The sequence below is a fragment of the Melanaphis sacchari genome, unplaced genomic scaffold (assembly GCF_002803265.2).
Source record: "Melanaphis sacchari strain LSU unplaced genomic scaffold, SCAv2.0 Contig29_pilon_pilon, whole genome shotgun sequence".
Taxonomy (NCBI): Eukaryota; Metazoa; Arthropoda; class Insecta; order Hemiptera; family Aphididae; genus Melanaphis; species Melanaphis sacchari.
In genome coordinates, this window is record NW_020271172.1 from 819,275 (window position 1) to 843,262 (window position 23,988).

General features: G+C 32.8%; 1 protein-coding gene across 1 annotated transcript; it reads right to left on the reverse strand.

The window, feature by feature from the left end:
• Positions 1–972: 972 nt before the first annotated feature.
• LOC112595750 lies at positions 973–17,960 on the reverse strand. The gene is made up of 12 exons (XM_025341049.1): positions 17,913–17,960; positions 16,086–16,201; positions 15,304–15,685; positions 14,818–14,991; positions 13,977–14,236; positions 9,922–10,285; positions 8,855–9,103; positions 7,597–8,029; positions 6,327–6,743; positions 5,024–5,472; positions 2,668–2,913; positions 973–1,345 (listed from the first exon to the last, which is right to left on the reverse strand). The coding sequence occupies exons 1-12, from the start codon at positions 17,958–17,960 to the stop codon at positions 1,121–1,123; spliced, it is 3,363 nt and encodes a 1,120-aa protein (XP_025196834.1). The 3' UTR covers positions 973–1,120.
• Between the last annotated feature and the right edge of the window lie 6,028 nt (positions 17,961–23,988).

Consider the following 23,988-nt stretch of genomic DNA (forward strand, 5'->3'; position numbering starts at 1 on the left):
TTTTTAATATGCTCAAAATTACTCATATGACTAATTTTTTTTTTTATATATTTCTATGCACCTTTAAATGTTCATACTATAATTACCTCCTTATACATTTCAAATAACTATCACAATATTGGTACATTTTAATATAATAAAAACTTTTTTAATATTTAACATTTATTAATTAATAATCATTTAATTAATTAATTAAAATGTGAATACCAATATCGATACAATTTGAAGATGCTCAAGTGGTTTGTGACTAAAACTATTAATGTATTACAATATACTTAAAAATGTAATAGTTTATACACATAACTATAATATGAACAATCAAAATTAAACACTTTGAAGATTATTTTCACCATTGGTAAATTTATCAACATAATAAAAACCTTTGCGATATTTAACATTCATTAATTAATATGTTATATTTATACCAATGGAAATATAACTTCAAGGTGCTCAAAATTATTTATGCGACCAAAATACTATGAGTACATTTCAATCTACCTCACCATTTTTGTATCGTTAATTGCATTTAAGATTACTATCACCAATGATGCATTTGAGTATAATACAAACCTTTGCGTATAATACTTATTAAAAAAAATTATTACTAATGGTGTTAAGATTTGAATGAGCCTAAAATTATCAACACAACAAACATGCTATTGTTGTAATCGAATCTACTTATAACCATCAATATACATTTCACAATGACATCACTGTTGGTAAATTTCAATCTACTAAAAAACCTTTGCAATATTTAACATTCATTATTTAATTGAATTTCAATAGTGATGACATTTGAATGTTTTAAAAATAATTTATTATTATAAATTTGTATTGTATGTTTAAAATATAAGGTAACGATCGAATTTTGTTTGTTAAGTAACCCCTACAAGCAAGTAGGGGTTTAGTAATAATATTTAATTATAATTTTAATTTTAAGGTAACATAGTTTTAAAAAAAATTAAAAAAAAATTGAAAATGTATATATTTTGCGTTTATTATTTATATCATAATAGTAACATACTATCCTAAAAATGTCTTACGGATTACGAACAGTATTTATTTAACATGCAACTGCATATTGTATGATAATCAATGGTAAGTACATCGATCAACATTGTTAACACTTATTGCCGACTACGCTTCTCCGACGTCGTCTAAAAGGATTCCACAACCATGTATTTTTTTTATTAGTACTCTCGGTTCCTTCACTGCCACCATTTGTGTTCTGTCGTCGTTGACGACGTTGTTTAGAATTTGACTGTGACAACATGGGTGGTAGAGGTGCAGCTGAATGTATAGTTGAAGTTAAGGCTGCCATATTTGTACTTCTCCGTTTGTAAATCTGTAAGAGATAACACAAACAATTATGTATAGAAAAACATAGGTATAGTAAGTCATTATAATTAAATATTATTTAAATAGAAAATGGTTAGATTTTTTTATTTGTAAAATTTATGAAAGCATAAATCACAAAGCTAATGACTTAAAAAAAATTAGCCACAGGTACCTTTAGGATTTCAATTTTATCAATGCTTGAGCTAAGGGATACAGGAAAAGGATACTACGCATCATAATGATATAACCAAATTAAACAAACTGAAATAATTTACTTGGAAAAAATTCTTTTTTTGATTCAAAGTTTCCTTATCCTAATGATACTTATCAAAACTATAAGTTAAAAAAATGAATAAATCTGTATGTTATGAAAATATTGTATAAATTGTACAAATGCTTAAAAACAAAAATTATGCATACTATATAATATATAATTACAATAATAAGTAATTTTATATTAAAAATAATAAAATGTATAGGTAATGATAAAAATATGTTTCTGATATTTTATAATTACAATAAGTACAAATTATCAGAAAAATTATACAAATTGATCATTTTAATGATTATACTTAAATAGCTAGAAAAATTTTAACTTTTTTGAAAATGCAGTATACCTATCCACTATTAAATCACTACAAAATAATAAATTCGATTTAGTCAAAAACTGGTATTGAATAATGAGTAAGTATTCTACTTCATTATATTTTTTTTTTAGTTATTTTTGATTATACAACTTATACGTAGGTATATTGAAACATACTGGGTTTCTCTTACTTTTTTTAAAATTCCAGCAAGGTCTGAATTGTTGCCAAAAACCACGTTCAAAGATCTCTTTATACTACTTCAAATGGTTATTACAAATATAAGAAAATTAAAAATAAAATTTTAAGTTCATCATCGTGAAACTAATAATTATGCTTGCCTAGTACATTTACAACCTCACATTAAATAAAATAAATCGTTAAAGCCGATTAATGCATTATTTTTTCGGAATATTAAAATCCTAACGTTTACGATTAATATTAATTATTCACAATTTTATGACGAAATTTAATCTCTATTATTTACATATGGTAGACGGCTATCTCTGGCTGATACAAAAATGACCTGTGATCAGACGTCGTCATAATTAGAGTTGAATTTGTAAAACGGCGCGGCATTTTAAACGAATTTTCAAAAATCGAAAAATGATTAAAATTAAAACAGGATTATTACCTATCAAAACTCTTCAGCACATGAAAATTAATAAAATCATATTTATTATCGTTTATTATGTTTGTTATGAAACTATGTATAATGTGTAGGTAGGCACACTAGACTACCTACCTTGTTTGGATCTGCGACCGAGTAGATGTCAGACGCTGTCGCGGCGGTGATCGGCGTGACAACTTTCAACTGGACGACGACTGCTCCGTCGCCGGAACTAGACTTCCGACGCCGCTGATGATGGTGGACTATAAGCTCGGCCACCCTGCGGCACGTTTCCCACCTGACGTCCACTGCCTTGCCGCCGCCATCGCTAGAACATAGCTTTAACGCCACCACTATGTCACCGCGTCTCAGGCCGACGTGCTGTATCGAGAACACAGTATAATATAATAAATGTAATAATATTAACAACACAATGTGTAACCTATTGTCGACTTGTAAAATAGTTGATTATAAAATGAGAAGAAAAAAAATTACTAATACAGTAGAGTCTTATTAATCCGATAGACGTGCAGGGATCGCTGTGACCATAGTTCTCTGTCGGATTACAGAAAAAAAAAACTATGTATTTAAACAAAAATCGGGTAAAAATTGTATTTTCATCACACTCTATGATTCAATCGCGTGTGTCTAGGTGTAGTATTGATATCAACGAGTCAAAGTTTATAATTTTCGTTGAAATCTCACCAAAATTATCGAATGCTTATGCCGTCATTAACTTTCATAACGGATTAATTCATTTAAATTTTATTTAAAAACTAATAAAGTTAGACGCGAACTGCCAAGCGTAAATTTGCCACGTTGCGCACTCATAAGACGATGACAAGAAATATCCGGGTGTGGCATCCTAGTAATGTATAATAATAAAATTAGGACTTAGAAGTTATTGCATTTGCATGTTGTTTTTTTTTTTTCGTTATTAAATTTATTGATAAGTACTCGTAAGTTGGAAATTTATTTCACGATTTCGTGAAAATAATATTAAAAGTTTATAGTGCATATTTTTGTATATTTAGTGATTTTTCAATTTTAAGAGCATATTTGATGACTATAATGATGTATTGAAAATACGATTTGAAAATAAAAAAATAAATACTTTAGGTATAATGTAAATTATATTTTGAGGGTTTTCACTAGATAATGTTATTGTATGGTATTTTTCAATTCCTTAATTGACATACAATTTTCTGTTTTTATAAATAAATATTTAGTACAAATTATAAAACATAAAAATATTTTTCTACAAAATATTCGTATTTATGAAAATTGTGGGAAGAAAAAATAATGAGTACACATTTTTAAAACATATTTGTACTATTATGCGCGCATAAATGCATGCATGTTTAGTACTTTTTGAATGCATTAAGTTCCGAGTTATAATTATAATAATTAATAACAAGAAAGTTGTTTGACTGCTAGCAATTAATTGTATACTATATTATTGTTGATTGATAAAAATATGTTACAGTATGTGACGAAATGTAACAATTAGGTACAACGTATATTTTACCATTGGTTGTAAGACCAGTGGCCATTTTTCGATAATTTTGGAGGACTAAGCCTCCTCTAAGCACCCCCCAATCCCAATCGCCGCTTATGGACAAGTAAGTACTACATTGTTTTGACAATTCACTTGTACATATAATACTAGTTGTCTTGCCGAAAAACATGTATAAATACGATATATCTGTGGCAAAAACGTGCCGTGCAACAAGTCACGGAAAAGTCAAAAGCTTAAAAATATATAAAATAATTATACAGGCATCCGATATCTATAGCAAAAAATAAAATTAAAAATAAAAAATAAAAATTAAAATAGATATCTAAATGTGTTTTGACGTAAGACGTCTTGTGGAAGTAATGTTATAGAAATAGTTACTATTATTATGGTACAGGCGGAAACGAAATAATCGTGAAGTTTGATAAAAACTGTACCTACCTATCGGATACGTGAAACGAAAGTATCGTCAAAATGCCAATAGTCTCTACCTGTTATAGCTTTAGGTTCTCTACGCCGCTTCTACGACAGTCGGCACAAAACCGCCAATAATAATAATAATATACGTACACGACATTGTATTTACATGTGTGTATACAACGAACAGGAGCGGACTGGGCCAAGGAGGCAAAGGGGCAATCACCTCCCGGGCCCTTGATAGTGTTAATTAATACAAATTATACATAATATTTAAGTATAAAATATAATACTAAAACGGCATTTATTTTCAAATGAATGAAAATTAATTGTGCACTATTAACTAAAAATGTTTATTAATTGAAATATGATAATAATTAATAGGTCCAGTTAGTTAACCCTCCGGACCCCTCGATACCCAGTCCGCCCCTGAGTCAGCAGACAGTATAATAATTATTCGTGTTGTATGCCTATCGCGCCTACGCTCGTCAACACAACGGGCGGCTGCCGATAACGGCCGCGTACTCGAAAACTAAGGAATGGAAACGATTGACATACTTGTGCCTGAGAACTGGACCGGACGTGTCCCACGGTAGCCGGCGGGACCGCGACCGCCGTGCCGCCGCCGTGGCTGCGCAACTCCAACCCAAACCACCGGTCCACCAGCTGAATCGGGTCTGCGGATTTGTCGTCGTCGCAGACGCCTTCGTCGCCGCCGGGCGAACGGTGACGGCCGCCGCCGCCGCCGCCGCCGCGGGCCACTTTCACCCAGCGGGGCCGCGAACACTGGTGCCGCGCCGAGAACACGGCCACGGGCCCCAGCCCGGCGAACAGGTCGACTCTGCGTTCCTCGCGGTCGGCGGTCTCGTGCTGCCGCTCTTCGCGATTCTGCCGGTGTCGGTCTTCGCCGCCGCCGTCCGCGTCGTCGCCGTCGTCTCCGAAGTTGTCCCCGTCACCGGTATCCGTGAAGTCGGGCGCAATCGACATCAACCGAAATCTGGTCCGCGCTGTGCGTTGGTCAACGAAAAAACCAAAAAAAATAAATAAAAAACGCAGTTATACACCACGACTTGAACTGCGGGTTTAACAACACGGATAACAACAAGCACTATAAAGGTGCCCAAGTCCGTAGATTATTATTTTTATTTCTATGGTTTTTTAAGGTTTTTTTTTTATTTTTTTATTTTTTTCAAAGGTTATTTCGACAATTTTCTTACTGGATTTTTTAAACGGTCGATAAAATACGAGGCAATGTTTAAAATTATTTTGTATTTATAATTTTATTTTCGCGTATTGCTTCGGAAAAACAATATCTATAAAACCTTTTAAACGTTTGATTTTATTAATGTCGGCAGTAACAGTTTGACACTAATTATATTAAATCCTACTATCCACGTAAAAAACCATATATACAAACATTTTGCTTCAATGATAATAATATTTTATTAAATTTGTAAACGACAATAATTGAACAATCGATGAATATTTTTAAAACCTATGATCCACAATCAGATGTGATAAATATCTGGAAATCAAATACCAAGACAAAATATTTGCAATCGTTTTAAGCGTAGGTATACTATATATTGTTTTTATTTACCAATGTTTTTTTTTTTTTTTTTAATTTGTATATAATCTTTTAATTTTCCACTAGAACATTCTAAACGTGTGAGTGATATACTATTTAGATTTTTAAAGTTTCATAACGAAAACACGTCATAAAAATCAGTGACTATGTCATGTACACAGATGAGGTACTAAACTTATATAGCAAGCATAGACATACCGACATAAGCTATATCGATCATTTGAAGTTAGGGGTGTACAGGAATACGGCTGGTTAATGGTACTCAATACTTACGTCTGATTAGCACACCGCGATCCACGTCCAGACCTGGGATGCCAGCGATGCCGGCCGCGGTAAACTCCTCTTGATCGTCCGAACAGAAATCGGCTACCGCGGCAGCATCAACACCGTCGTCGTCCGAGCAACATTCCCGGCAATCCCAGCACGGGCTCTTTTCGGCACGGCTAACTCTGCGGTCGTTGTCGCCTTCGGTCGTACCGTACTCGTCGTCGCCAACTTCGTCCCGGCGTTGCGATAGCAACAACCGAACGGTCCGCTGCCGTTCTCGGTCCAACACGCCGGCCAGTAAACCACCTCCGCCGCCGCTTCCCGACGTATTCCCCTCGGATTTAGCCCTGAGCTGCCGGCACAGTCGCTGTGCTCGGTCCGCTCGGTCGTGGGCCGCTGCAGCCGCCTCAAGCAATAACATACCTGCAACGAGGTTCTACGGATTAATGAGTTCGTCTGCGACCAACGAACGGATTTTTTTTTATTTTTAAACTCATGAAACGAAAACATGAAACATAATAGATTATTAAAAATAACAGTACATAAAATATCATCTCCGGTAGCGGTAAGGTGTTGATCAGAGACTTAGGACCACTGCAGTAGATCACGTTCAATTATCACAATAAAACAGTCATTATATATATATATATATATATAGGTAATTTTTTTTTTGTGTCATTACTATAATATGAATCGATTTAAACTCTGTAACCATTTTATTTGAAAATCATCATATAGCAGGTTTAAATTTATAAAATAAAAATGGTATACATTATTTGAAAATATGTTTTATAATAATAATTGTATTCATAATTTTTTTGAACATCTCACATACAAGATTTTTCGGTATGCCATCGTAAAAATGTAAAACCATAAGAAAATTCCAAACATTTTACTGCCTTATGTATGAACGAATAAGACACCGGATACATTTTTAGAGCTTTACGCGTCGTCAAAACACTAATAGAGACGTGGAATTTAAAAGTTTAAGGTGCAAGAACTCTGCAGTAGCGCCATCGTCGGTACACGGACAACGGATGAATGGCGAATAAACAACGCGGTTATTGAGATTAAAACACAAAGTGGTGTTATTAACATCGCTCACCGACGCACTGCAGATTATAATAATAACATTTTCGGGAGGCAGCTATAGCGAGGACATTTAGGAATAACGTCTTTAGCCTCGCACACGCATCTCACTATATAGTATACAACAACCGGTAAACTCTTTGCACGTCAAACACTAAAATAACATGTTTTAGAGTTGAATCCTTACCGAGTTGTTTGCGACGCCGCCGTTGTCGCGCCACCACTGAGGTCGCCTCGCCATTGCGGTCGTCGTCGTCGTCGTCGTCGTCGTCGTCGACGATCCCAAGACCCGCGGCTGCTGCAGCCGCCGTCAGCTCCGTCAGCAGTTGGCCGGCGTCCGAGTCGACGGTGCTACGACGACGGGCACCATCCGCGTGGTGCTGCTCGCCCGCGCTGCATCGGCGGTGCGGGAGCAGAGCGCATGCGGCGAACCGGTACGCCAGTGCCGCGTAGTGTCGGTCTTTGATCTTGCACACGGCCACCCAGACGTCCGGCAACATGGGCGCAGGTGTCGTCGTGCCGCCCGGCTCGCCGCCGTTTTCCTTACCGCGGTTGGCGGTCTTGTCGTTGGACGGACGGCAGCAGCTGTTGTACACCACGTCTCCGTACATTCGCGATACCTTCACAACGAAAACTTAATATTATTCTTTAGGTAAAAGTAATCACAGCGGCCGCCCGTAAGCATACACATCGTACCAAGTCAATATAGTTACTCGATTAGATGTGACCGATTACAAATTGCAGAGTAGGTGATTTGGTTATTTTAAACTGCAGGTTACAAGTTACAGTTATATATTAAGTTATAACAGATACTATAAGGGTAAAATTACAAAAATCGCTTTATTATCTATACGTCAATTATTTCTTCGCGAAAAGAATAACAATGCTAAATATTTGAAATAAATAAAAAAAAAAAATTATTTCGTATTAATACGAGTACATGGTGTTTGAAAAATTTGAATTTTCGGAAATTACAACAAAAATTATATTGATATTATCCAATTATTTTCTATTCAGATGTAACTTTAAATATATGTATCACCTGCTTTAAAGTTGCGAAAAATTCAATTTACTCGAAAATTTACACGAAATAACTGTTTAATGTCAAACCTTGATTATAGTTATTAGTTTAGTGCAATGTTTAATGCTTTGTACAAATAATTATATTTTAAACATTGTAGACACTCGATTTGTTGTTTCAATGGATTGTAATAAATATATCGTTACTGTCACGCCATTGATTATTGAGACCAGTATTCGATTGTAATGGCAATTGACAATCTGACCATGTAATTAAACGTATTACGTAGGTATAATATAACTAATATACGCTGTACATATACTTGAAACATTATGTACACAATACATGACTTGCATACGGTTATCGTTAGTAGTTTTTATTATCCTCTACGCGTAATATATTGTATGTAAAAAAAAGTACTAACGTGTGCCGCTTCACGAGCTAACTCTGTCCATGTCGATGTATTTGCTTCGAACGTCCTTCCCATGTTACCACCAACGACAGCTGCATCTCTGTCACCACGGCCACGACGGTCACCACTGCCAAGTCCTTCAGCACTGGCTTCAACTTCTTTTGCTCCGTAGCCTCGATGATGTCGACGACGACACCGCTGCCGAACAGACGTCAAGAACCGCCATTGTAATTTCTCAAAAGCGCATTCGTGAGCTTGAGCCTATAAGTGATACACAACAAGCACATCAATAAATATTTGTCGAAATCATTTATTTCAATGTCCATTAGACTAAAAGTCGTAAAGCACTGCAAATATTGTTGTATTCCGGCTCTTTTATTTTTTAACATCAAAATAATTCGTGTAATTGAATCAGTGAATACGGGTTTTGATTTCGCTACATTACATATCAACTGATCTTAGAATATGAAGTTCGTATTTTAAAAATAAATTAATCGAAAAAAGTTGCAATTAGGCCAAGCGTACGCAGTCATGAATCTAGAAGAGTGACCAATGAGGCTTTACTCCCGCCTCCATTCTTTAGGCATCTTATAAATTAAATAGTAAATTATATATTAAATCTATGATTTAAAATATAAATGAAATTTTTTTTAATATATATATATATATAGCAATCAAATCTTATTTTTATAATGTCGTTTATGGATTTATAATCTATATATCGTGACGTATACTAAAATAACAATAATTGCATTGTTTCTAAAAATAAATTTAGCCGTCTCCCGCCCACTATTTCAGACTTTAAGATTCATGCCAGAGTGCACATGGTTGTGGTGAAAAATACTACCACGACCCGCAGTAATGACCCGTAGGCCACCCCCTTTCGCGTTGCTTTGGTACGCGATCGATTTACTCAGGCTTATAATCCCCTCGGTATTAAACAAATTATGCTTTTAGAACAAACACGTACGGTACGACTTTTAGCCCTTTGCCATCGATACTATATAATATATACGTAATATGTATATGCTATCGTGCCGACGAGTATTATAAATGTAAAACAAATCAACATCACTGACCATCATGAGTGCGTATAGGACGCCGGTGGCGCGAAGATCGGCAGCACGAGCAGGCGCATTGGCGAACGTGTCGCCGATGTGCCGGTACGCGCCAGCCGCCCGCAGAAAGCACTGCGCGGCAGCCGCGGCCCCGTCCGTCACTTCCGGACTGGTAGACGTCGACGAAGATCCGGTCCGCTTTCCCGAGCCAATGCTCATGCTATAATCGTCGTCGTCGCCATCGTCCGCGTCGTCTCTGCAACGGCGGTCGTACTTTGCGCCCATTTGCGTGTGCACCGCCGCCACGTTGAACAGTACGCACGCTTGTTCGAACCGGACGGTGCGTTGGCCGCACGACGGCACTGGACCACCGAATGAATCGTACCTAACGCAAAGACGGGATTAGTTAGTTTGATTTTTGAATTTTTGAATGTGTAATAAGTTTTTTATACACTAATTGTTTGTAGCATAATTTTGTTTTTTTTTTTTGTTATTTTTTTTACTAGTGTACAGTATACTGCAAGATCTAATCGAGCTATAGATATTTCAGACTTAACCGCAATATTACATTACAAAAGATCATCGAGAGTTTTGAATACCTTCTTGGGCGATACGCACGAGTAAATTATATTATTGATTTATACGTACAAAGAATGATTTATCAAACATACTTTTCAAAATAATTGGGAGAGAGGGGATGAGGAAAACAAAACTTTTGTTGTAATTTAAAAACATAACTAAGTCATAGATACGCGTAACCAAATGTTTAGATTGTCAATTTCTATGCATGATAAGATTTTCAAAATATTTTAACTCTTTTTGATCTATAAATAGACATTAAAAATGTTGATATTTTAGTTTGATTTTTTCCTTTAAAATAATGCTGATTTAATTTATCGCTGAGTAAAAATACTAAAAAATTATCAATTAAAAAGTATTGAAAACTTATAGTAACTATTGATATTTTTTAATAAGCGTTTAAAGCTAGAATTTTATCTAAATTTGTTAAAATCTGGAAAACATACAAATTATTTTGTAATTTGGATTTCATAAAAATTTTTAAATTTAATGCTAGTCATTAATTTTTTCTACCTATAATAAAAATAAAAAAGTTTACTGGAAAGTAACATTAATTTTGAATGACCGTTTGAAGTTAAATTTTTACGATTTTGCAAAATAGTTCATTTACATAATAATTATTTCTCTTCAAACGAGTTTTAATGTTTTGTTATAATTCAAAAATGAGTAACTTTAGATACTTAAAACTTTTACTAATTGTTTGTGTTAATATTTTCAGAACGTTTTCACTCATAATTGTTTTTTGTAAACAATAATATATAATATATTATTATATTTAAATTTAAATTTTCCTGCTCGAAATCTCATGTACAGAAGATCAATATACCCGTTTGCCACTCTTTTTATCCTTTATGAAATTATTCAAATTCTGATTTTTAGAACTTTCAAATATTTACCTTTTTACATATACTTAAGAGAACATCGTACATGCTTACATCCGCTGTGTTGATTCCGTCTTACTAACACATACCATATAATATATACGTTCTACAGTTTAAATATTGTAAGTTTATCTTAAATACTAGGGTAAAATAACCTATTGGCATTATTAAACTTAAAGTTAACAACATTATCTGTAATTTCTCGTCGGTGTCTTACGGTATTTTTATTTATAAGCAAGTTATGAGTATGTAAAATATTAATACGTATTTAAAAATGCGAATAATTAAAATATCGTAAAAATCAACAAGAGATAATTTTCTCATTTTTAAGTTTGATAATAGGTCATTTGACTATAATATTTAAGCAAAACACACAAAGTTATAACTGCTGAACGTGGCAGGTCCTCTTAAGGTGTCACAACATCAAGTTTTATTTTCTCTTCCCATCTCGTGCATATAATATAGCAACTTATATACTTTCATAATTTTTAATTTAAGTTAAAAGATATTAGACAATAAAAGAAAATTTAGATAGATTAATTACTAAAATAGTAAAATGCTCAAATAATCATAGTTCTCATATTTTTTAAACAATTTGTATAGATCTACTATTCTAGTTTAGTACATAAAGTTAAGTAATTCAAAAACTATACTTGTTCAAATTTCGATTTAGATAGATACGTAATCAAAATCTTCCAAAAATCATCTGATTAACAATTTATAAGAATAAAGGGTTATTTTTATTGAAAAAAAAAATTAATATTGTCACGGAGTAAAGGATATTTCATTAATGCTATAAAAAATATAAATACCTATTTAAAAATATGTTCACTGAGTATATTTAAAATTCTAGAAACAAAATTTGAAACTCGTAATTATTAGAAAAAAAAATGGATTTGAGCATGCTTGATAAATCACCTGTAGTACGATTCAGCTGATGCTATATTAATTACCAGAATTAAGTAACATACTAATAAACATCGTAGACTACGAAGTTGTCAAACAATTGTTAGGTATAGTTGTTAAACTCATATTATTTAATCGATTTAATATTAAATATTAATTTCCGCAAATTCTATTTTAAATCTTTTAATTATTTTAAATTAATTCAGCGTGATGAGCTATATTTTAATGTTTCATCAACGTTGTTATTGCACATTTCATTATAAATATTAAATAGTGATGTATATTTGTATATAATATACGAAAAATCACTAATAATGATACAGTGTGGTGTGTTTACTTTCAATCTTATAAGACAAATTAAATTTAATAACAAGCAAATAAAAAGTATAAATAAATAATGATAAAAAAATAATTATTGAACGTCGACAATCACCCATCGGTAAACTGGCATGCGTATAATATTATCATTTAAAATTTAAATTAGTGGTCTCAACTGGTGAATCAAAATTCAATTTTAAATCACATGAGCTTTAATATATAATAGTAATATACTTTTAATTATTAAAATAATATATTACATGTATATAGTAAAAATATGTCATATAATCAAATGTACAAAACAAATAAAATTCGGGTCCCGAATCTAATAGGATTGAAGACCTAAACCTTTATTATAAATAATAATTTTCATAAAAATTATCATTATCCATTGACGTTACAGGCATAAAATAAAACAACTATAGCTAACTTATTAATTGTAGTAAGTTTTTATAAATATTTCAAAATCATGATTTAATTTGGAGTAAGTTGATAGTCCATAGACTTGGTTAACTAATTGTTTAATCAACAATAAACTAACTACATTAGTTGCAAATTAGTGATTAATATACAATACAACTATTAAACAATTATGTAAAATAACTAGGGCCCGGATTAATATGCATTTGCATGTTCTTTCTGAATAGTCCAAAAATAGCTCAGTAAGCCTCAATTTTGATTTGTAATCAATAGTTCCTAAATATAAAGTTTTTTTTGCATATTTTATCATTTATTGACATGTATTACATATATCTGTATTTTACGACTTTTTCATTGCATATAGGTATACGGTTTTTAAATGCATAATATGTAATATTTTGCTTATTTCAATTAAAATAACGTATTTATAGTTATATTTTATAGTCCATGTATTGGACAAAGTTATTTTCTTATCTTATTTAAGACACGGGACAAGTAATAATCTGTTATTGAATAGATTTTACTGATTTTAGTAAATCATACATTTGTCGTATTAGTCGTGATCCGTGTGTGCATAACTTTCATTCGATTTTATTTATTTATACTTAATAAAAGACATTTTTTTAATCAATTTTTTTTACATATTTTTGCATATTTAAAGTGTATATTTGAATGATAATCAATGCATAATTACATGCATGTTTAGTACGTTTTTAGCACATATAATTTCGGTGCCTAATAGGTAATAACATTTTGAATAAATTACCATACGCTTACCTACCAATACATAAAAATATTAAATTATAAGACTTGTTTATTATACTGTAAATACTGTCCAAGTACCTACAACTTGTTAATAGCGAATTTCGTCAAATGATAATGCTAATTATATTCATCTATAGTTGTTTTATAATATGTTTGGGCATTTTTCAACTTATCATGATGTTATATTATGTTTTAAAAATAGATTACCACTCGAAATAAATAGCTGGCGGTGGTGAATACAACGACGAGCCGACGATGGTCGAGTACTGTTGCTGTTGCTGCTTAACGTGACGATAGGCTGGGTCCTGCAGTTGGCGATTATTTTGGTGATAATTTCGCGATGTTGTTGTCACCGGTGCCACCGTTGGAGTGGGTGGGAAAAATCTGCGGTCCACGTAGTACAACTGCCTGTAGTACCTCAGCAAAAGTCGAACGCCATCTAAGTCTCTGCTAGGCGTCTGCGTATCCTGTAAAAAGATGACGTTGGATTCAACTTTGGTTAAATTTCACGTGCGTTACGTTTGCTTAAATTATACCTATAAACTGATATACTACTTTACTCGTGCATAATATTATTATAAGCTTGGAGGTTGGAGCCTGTCTTAAAAAATGTCAATCGAAAATATGTTTTACCGCTTACGTAAATATTTAAACAATTATATTGGCATTTTCTTTATAGGGCCCCGCGACATCGCAAGATTTTCCTAAAATAAATGCTCTCGTACCAATGTACTCAATGTCTACTTTAGCAGAGATAAATATTTTGCAATATTCTAATAACATGACATATTTATTATATTATATTATTATTATTGTCACCTGCTGCGAATACTAATTTTTAAAACAAACTATGTTATTGTTTAAATGTTTTACGCATTTAAGTTTTATATTCATAGCTTTATTTCTATAGTTTAAACTTAAACTTTCAAATAAATAAATTTTATGGAACGTACTCAAATTCTACTTTTTTTTTTTACACACCTCACACCCTTTATACATTTGATTTAACATAATGTGAGTACACATAACGCGTATATTTTATACATACCACCCGGAGCTGCGTCAATTCGTCTATAGCTTCACGTAACGATAATAAACGTCGCCGCGTCGTGTTGCCACTGCTATCGTAGTCATCTCCGTCGTCTCCTACACCACCTCTGACAGCGCTTGTCTCTTCAGGTATCGCTGATAAATCCACGCCATAGTGTTGACTGATGAACCGCTATGTGATTTATAAGATATATTAAAATTTACAGTCTAATTTTATTGAAGAAACTGAACAGATGCGTCGGTTGATTTTTACATATTGCTCCTCATTTTTTAAATGTTAACATATTTAAATCCTTTTAAGTTTTATTAAGCAACGGTAATTTTAAATAATATTGAAATTTATTTTATTGAGTAAGTAGGATTTACTATTATTCTGATTCGAGCACTATCTATGTACGCAACTACCGACTGGAAAATATGATTATCACACACAGACACACACGCAAATTGGATAGGCAGTAAATTTGTCATAAAATAATATTACCTCGAGTGGTGGACCAAAATCTATTGGTCTAGTGTCCTTTAACGGCACAGCAATCATGGGCATTAACCGTTGCCGTCGCAGTCGTCGTCGATTCGCTATTGTACCGTCTGCACTGGTACCTTCCACTGCAGAATCACAACGGCGACCGTCAAAATCATCTACATTGTCGTCATCGTCGTCGTCTCGATACTGATACACGTCAACCGAACCGTTAAGCTCAGCCAGCTCGTCAGCCAGCAATCGGACGTTGGAATCTAAGAAACTTAGCTCCAGTGCCACCGTTTGCCTAATGAGCTTTCTACTTTTGCTCTTATTCTTGCGACCACCGCCACTACCGACGATACCGCTGTTATCACTACTACCGCTATTCTTAGTGGTAGCCCTAAAACATTCATCATGTTATTATAAAGACGTACAAAGTAAATAAGAAACACGATTTCTTGAAAAATTTTCTAGTAGTGTGGTTGGCTGCACAATTTAGTTATTTGGTGGTAAACCACAAGTTAACTACGATTTTCGTTTTTAATGCATCACTTATAACGCTTATATTACCTTATAACATACAGTTAAGGTTGAACCTTGAACCAACTAAGACCATAAATTTCGCGGTTTACTTTAAGAAGACGTCGTAACATTAAAGTACATGGTACATAACTAATAAGGTTACAAACAGCGAGTAAACGTCGTTCATTACATATATTGTGGTATAATGATACTACACTGCTGTGGCGTAAAATTACTGGGGAAAAAAGTTATTGTATTATAATATATTTTACACTCACCGCAACAGATTCTCAGCGCCCTCGCGTAACCGCAGCTCCCGGTCCATCTGCTTGTTTAGAGCAGACCTCGCTCGTTGCAACTTTGCCCGACAAGTGGCCGCCTTTGGGTCTGTGCCCTATATAAGACAACAAACAAACGTCAATAAATACAAATCGTATCGAATCAGGTTAAACAGCGTATAATGTATACAATGCATTATGCAGCCACTAGTCAACCGACTTGGCTGATGCGGAACCGGAAAACGTGATACGAAGTTTCAAAACAAATACAAGTATATTTTTTACCCATATACTAAAAAAAAACCGTACAACCGTACATACTTCATAGTACGCATTAATTGTATGATGTATTACGGTGACGCGGCCTCTAAATCTAACGAATAACAACAATAAAAATAATTTCTCGATTCGCTTTCTACAGCTGCGAGGTATGACTCGGGGAAGCGTTTTCCGTTGATGTGCGTTGCATTCGTTCATAGTCCCGTGGGCAAGCTGTTACCATTCGGCGTTGTATATTCATCAATAAAAATCTACGTGTACGTAATAAGTGTACAACAGTCGTAGCGCAGTATCGTCTGAATGTGTATTCATTAGTATTATTTATTGTGATGGTCTTTGTCAGCAATCGTCTGTGTCGGCAATAGAAAAAAAATAACGTAGGTACAACACTGCCGGTATTATTCGTGTACAACATCTCGCAACAGGTAGGTGGTATACCTACATAGTATATCAGTGTACTAGATAGGTACTTTTATTACACTCGTGGTCGCAGCCACGTTCCGATAGGTACCTACTATTGTGCTGACAAACGGGTACATTGTAACGGGTTGACACGCGTTTTATTTGGGTACATCATCGATGCCGCACAATATTTCATCGCCACTGCTACCTATTGACGGGCATACATTGTACTATCGTAGTAAATATTTCTCGATATGTATAGGCACTATTATTGTGTATCTTACTGCTGCCTACCTACCAACCTACATCACAATCCGTCCAATGTCACGTCCAATTTACAATAGGTATACAATGCCTGTACACACTAATACGCATCGCGTACATGCTGTTTGTAATATTTCCTCGGCTCTTATACCGCCTGATGTGTCGTATTGTACCTAGGTATACCTATTACAAATAGATAGTACAGGTATTGTACATTCTCGTTTAAATATGTTATTACACGTATTTATTTATTTATATACGTTTATGCGTGTATTCGCCGCTCGGACGGCCGAGTTTGGCATGCACAGATTTCCTGGTACCTACATTATATATCTATACATTAATAACAGCGTGGCTGGTGTCTGCGGATACAATAGTAATAATATAGTAATAATATAGGAGCGATAAAAAGCGGTATAATAATTTAGAACGGAACCGTTATACGCGCGCAGTTACACGGTCGACGGGAGTACATGCGAGGGGGAATCTTGTGCACACGCACACACATACACACATTCACACTTAACATACCTCCTAGGTAATATCGTAATAACACTACATTATACTATTATTAAACACACACACACAAATGGATCAGGCGATCCGATCGCCTTGATTCTTTTAGACTTTGACTTGGCCGCTGAACTAGGTTCGCGTGCAATACAGGTGTAATAAAAAAAGGCGGGCTTAGAATAATAACTATAAATGCGACTAGAATACTGTAGGTATAGGAACTCGCAGATGCCCATCGTTTTTTAACACCTGTACGCTCGACGTAACGGCCATATCTCTATTAGACGTACACCGCGTTATGTTCTCGGTTGATAATAATAAGTGGTTGGTTAAACAAATTGCGTAAACAACAACAACAACTATACCGACCTTTGCAATGGCCCGGTTTTGGGCTCTCGTCACCGCCGTGGCGGCCATCGTCCGCAGCCGACCGTTGTTCGTTATTATAATTCGCGGTGTACTTTGCTGCGACGACGTCGTTGATGATGCTGTTGTTGTTGCTCGACCCGAAGTACAACATAACACTTCGACGCGCGTACGATACGTTCGCGATGCGGACCGAACGGCAGTGGACTATGCCGCGACGAAAACGTCAAGACGACTGTTCGCCGTTCGGTGACTTCGGGCGGCGTGTGCGCGCGCGCGTCCGGCCGATCTCTCCTCTTCACCGCAACACCGGCGCATAAGACCACCACCACTACCAAGACGCCGAGGAGACGGGGGAAAGGATATTATTATGATCATTAAAAAAAAAACCGACGAGGACGCGTCGACGATTGCGTAGTTCGAAATTACAGCGGCGGCGGCGGCGGCGGCGGCTCTGGTCGGTGGGAGCGCGGAGATCCGGCACGACGACTGCTGCGCCGCCACATCCGCCGCGGTTAATGTTACAACAGGTATCCGAGTATAGGTAACCGTCATCGTCGTCGTATATGTATATTATAATAGTGCCCCGGTGGTGCGCGCGTATGCAACATTAATATTATTATTATTATTTTTGTTCGACCATCGTTGGGGCCGTAGATGAAAACTCGTTGCGCACCGGACTACCAACGACTATAATATACCTATACCTACATACCTGCCTGCCTGCCTGTAGATGCAACACACCTGTGCTCGTTAACGATTTCTGGTTTTTTATTTTTTCCCCACGAGTCGTAGTATTACACTACGGTGCAGCGTATTATGATAATTATATTATTACTATTGTATCTTCGGGCACCGGTTCACACACAGACACACATATTTTGTCCGGTATGTACCCCGCTCGCACGCCAGCCCTATCGACGAGACTCGACGACGACTACACCGACGTTGGCCTAAACGATTGAGCGGACGATCACCCGACCGGTCGGTGGCGCTGAGAAAACGAAAACACGGCGGACCGATACTACTGAGCCCAACGACCTATGCACTAATTATTGTACAATATACATCACACGTTATATAAAACACTACAGCGGGAACGAGAACTCGGTTACCGACTTGAGACTATATATAGGTACGATCGATTGACACTTATATGTGCCCCGCCGCAATTGGGGCCGTACGCATATTGTAATATTATAACGTCGTTGAAGAGGTTTAAGATCCATATATTCATAGAATCGTAAGTAAAATACTTAGATTCCTGTACATCTAGAGTACGTCGAACGAACGATTGCAAATCCGAGAATACAACATCTATAAATGGATCTAGAACCGTAATGGTTGGCAAATGACTGTTGCAATCGTACGTCACTTACATATTTATTGAATTTTGTTGTACTTTTATCATTATTTCAGTCATCAGATAGCCTGCAGACAGGCAGATAGGCTACTACATAATATTACTCATTAAGTTGATTTATAATGTATTATGTATTACGGCAAAAAATAATAATAGGTGAGACGGCTTAAATTTATTTTTCATTTTTTTAAATCGTCTTACTACTAAACGCCCTTGACAACCCATAATAACCGGAATAAATGATTCAAGTGCATTATAGGGTGGCAAAGTTCACTTTTTTAAACAAAGCAGTTCATATTTCAAAAATCTATAACTGAGTGTCCCGACAAAAGTTTTTGGATATTAATTCATTAATTGTTCCGTTTTTAAACTAACAAAATATAATATATAAGGAAAATTACAACTATACCAATAATAGATGCTAAAGATACATCTACCAGATATTAAATATATTAGTATCATTACACATAAATATTAAAAATAGTATTATAGATTTTGAGCAGAAAGATTCTCCGATTTTCAACTTTCAGTGTGGTTTAGAAAAAATATTGGATCTAGTTAATAACCTAAAAAGTTTAAGTTTCCTAATTTTTTTCATAATAAACAAAAATTAAGGAAAAATGAGTATTTGTACCCTAAACAAGTTTCCACAAGATTTATATCTTTATTTTGTTATAATTCAAAAATGAAGAACCGAAAAAACTTATTATTTTTACAAAATGCTTCGTTGGTAATCATTTTTTGTTTATAATATAAATTTCAAATATTTTGAGTCGTTTGAAAGTTTTTAATTTTTCAGTTTTATAAAAGTTATTAATGGGTATAATACTATAATAGGTAAAAACTTGATACAATGTTCTATTTAAATAATAAGTTGTACATTTCCTAATTTTATTTAAAAACAATGAAAATGTATGGTTTCGATATTTTTTTATAAGCATTTAAAGTCATTTAAAGACATAATACGTCAAAAATTTAAAATTTACCAACTATTTTGTAGTTGAAAAACTATAAAAAAAAATTTTTCATAACTGAGATATAAAAATTTAATACATGGTTCTTTATATGTTTTTTAACCTATATTAAGAAAAAATTTTAGTGAAAAGTGTGAAATTAATTTTTATAAACATTTGAAGTTTAAATTTTAACAACGTTTGAATCATTGGATATTTATCCATATAATAACTATTCTTCTTCACTTCAAACGATTTTTATTATTTGTGGTAATTCAAAAACGAATAATCGTGAAAACTTGAAATGGTACAGTTTACAAAATATTTTTGATGTTTTAAAAATTGTTTTACATTTCAATAAAAAATATTTAACGAGTCAAAATTCTTGAAAAATTGAAACAAGATTCTACATCAACTATTTTTATACTTGTATTAAGAATACTTATTTTTTTTAATGTATTTGAAATTTAATTTTTTATAAAAATTGTCAAAATTACATAAATTACAAAGTATAGTTTGTAATAAAAAACGTATAAAATCTTTAGTTTTTAAAACTTAAGTTTGAAAATGTAATGTAATATTCCTCATGAGCCATAAGTATTTCATACTGGAATCAAAATATTTAAAAAATTTACAAATATAATTATTTTTTTATAATTATTTGAAAAAGTTAAAATTTGAACAAAATTACATATTTTTACGATGAATAACGAAATCAATTATTTTATTATAAATCAAGTCATTATATTCATGTATACTAATGGACTTAAAATGTTTAAGTATATTGTATTATTATTCTAAATATAGAATAATTTTTTATTTATTTTATGATGTTATTTATTTATACTATGAACCAATTTTTACCGTTTCAGGGTGTTTGCAAAAAAAAGTATTAGCTTTTGAGTTAATTACAATAATATAATATAGTAAGAATATAGATTATTATAATAACTAATACAATATTTTCGAAAAAACTTTATCTTTTTATATTAATACTAAAAGCAAAATTAATTATTTTTATAACTAATAACTATATAGTTTATTATAACAAAAATCGGTACTGATCTGTTATCGCCCGGAACGGGAACGAACAATTTTATCGCCCCGCTAATTACGAACGCGGCGATTACGAACCATATCAAACACATTATTTTATTTATACTTACTACAATTATCGCTTTATTTTATTAGTTTAGGTAATTTTACTTACGAACGCGGCCACACTATTTAAAACGTATAAAGAAATTAAAATATTTATAAATAGTATATAAAAATATCAGAAAAAAATCATTTATTTCAAAAAAATCATCGATTTAATTCGTTAATTCATTAATTATTTCCAAAATTATATCATTAAAAAAAATATGTATAAGTATATAAAATAGGTAAATCTAAAATTTATTATTAGTTATTATTAGTTTAGGTAATTTTACTTAGCAATATGTCCAGTATGTCTAAAGCTCTATCCGTACCAGTGTCGAAGTATTTATTGCAGCAGTTGAAAAATGAATTTAAAAGATTTGTATTCCAAAGTCTCTAATGAAGATTCTGCTATTAATTAGCAACAAACGACGTCGCGGAACAGCTAGAAATTTCCTTGACTCATACATGGCAGAGTATATGTGGCGATCAAAACTTACCAATCAGAATGATTCATTTGAACAGATTTTATTGGATATCTCAGCATTTTGGCTCCATCATGATACAGTAATTATTGTAATTTTTATTTTATTTTATCTATACATTTTTAAATTGTATTAAATTTTAGATTTATTTTATATAATTATACATATTTTTTTTTAATGATATAATTTTGGAAATAATTAATGAATTAACAAATTACATCAATGATTTTTTTTAAATAAACGATTTTTCTGATATTTCTATATACTATATAATATATATATAAATATATATATATTTCAATTTTTATACCTATACGCTTTAAATAGCGTGACCGCGTTCGTAAGTAAAATTACCTATACTAATAAAATAAAGCGATAATTGTCGTAGGTATAAATAAAATAATGTGTTTGATAAGGTTCGTAATCGTCGCGTTCATAATTTGCGGGGTGATAAAATTTTTCGTTCCCGTGGCGGGGCGATAACAGACCAGTACCCAAAAATCATATCATGAATTATATTTAGTAATAATATAGGCTGATAGATCTATCAAAGACGATCGTCTTTGCTCAAAAATATTTTTCGTTTATAATAATAAATCATTGAAATTCAAAACACCACCCATAACAGGGGCCCACTTGAAATCCTTTATATAGCAGAATATATACCTAAGTGCCTATCTTTTTATACTTTACATAGTATAATATAAGAACATCTATTATCTAATATTCTAACAAATAAATATAATTCTGTACACACTAATAGCGGCTATATAGGTTATATACACATTATAAGATGTTACCTAACGACTATTGTAATATATTTACCTATTTAATATATATGCGAGTATATAGGACATTACAGGTAATTATTAGGTATAGCCTATTATAGGTATACCTAGTTACAATCTTTTATTACGTATAGATTGAACGTATAATGTATATAGTAATATTTCATCGATGAAAACGTATAATAACATACAACCTACTCTCACATTTCGTGTTAATAATAAAATAACTTTTAAATATTGATAAAAAATAAGTAGAATATTACTCATAGATATTTGATTAATATCATTATAAGGTATATTATTGATCAATGAATACGTTGATTGAAATATAATATATTTATCTATACAACCGATGTTTTTATTATTAGGTATAGTATTATATGTACAATTATTTGGTAATTATTTGTTAACATAATATATAGATATCATTTAGATATCAGTGATTATTATCGAATATTATTTTATTTTATAGATTATACATAGATCATTTTCTTTCCTCCGATGTCTCAAAAACTTTCTTCCTCTTTTCTTTCTAAATCAGTCTAATCATACACGCAATTTCTTCATACTTAAATAGGTATATATAGTCTGGTTTGGTTTCTATGGGTGCCCGGTAATTTAACATATAAATATTTAGTATACACAGGTATAAATGGTATAATACACAAATAATATACATATTATGTTTAATATAATAAAATATAACTTATAAGAGGTATCTAGTTTATATACCTTGTATAGAATATTTTGAATATATTCTCTATCTTTGGCATTAAAGTCTCTGACTTACCCGCTTTCGTTCACACTATTATAATGTAAAAAAAATTGCTTTAAATGATTTTGACATAATAATCAATTATATTTATTGGGTATTTTAAAAATTGATACGTATTTAGGTACCTGTAGGCCCAGATTAACGTCATTATCGTATCCGACTTGTTTGCTTACCAAAAAAATACCTACTTATACTTTATAAATTGTAGTTTTTATCTATTTAAAATATTTTACAGAATTAATTAGTTATATAAACAATAAGTGTGACACTATAAGTCGATAACTTTTAACATAACCAGCTATAAATATAATGTATAAATACGTAAGTCGCTGTTTAATCTGTCTAGATAATCCGGACGATGCATGTAACGGATAAAATAAACTAAGAATTAATGAAACTGACAATTCTTAATCCAAATTTCTCTTAAAAATTCAGATAAAAACCTCTCTGTCCGATTTGTTTAGAATACTCGTAAATAGAGATTACATACACTTTATAGTGTGTATTGTATATGATTTAACATGTACAAAATATTAGTAGGTACTGTATTATATTTTAAAATGTTTGAAATGCAT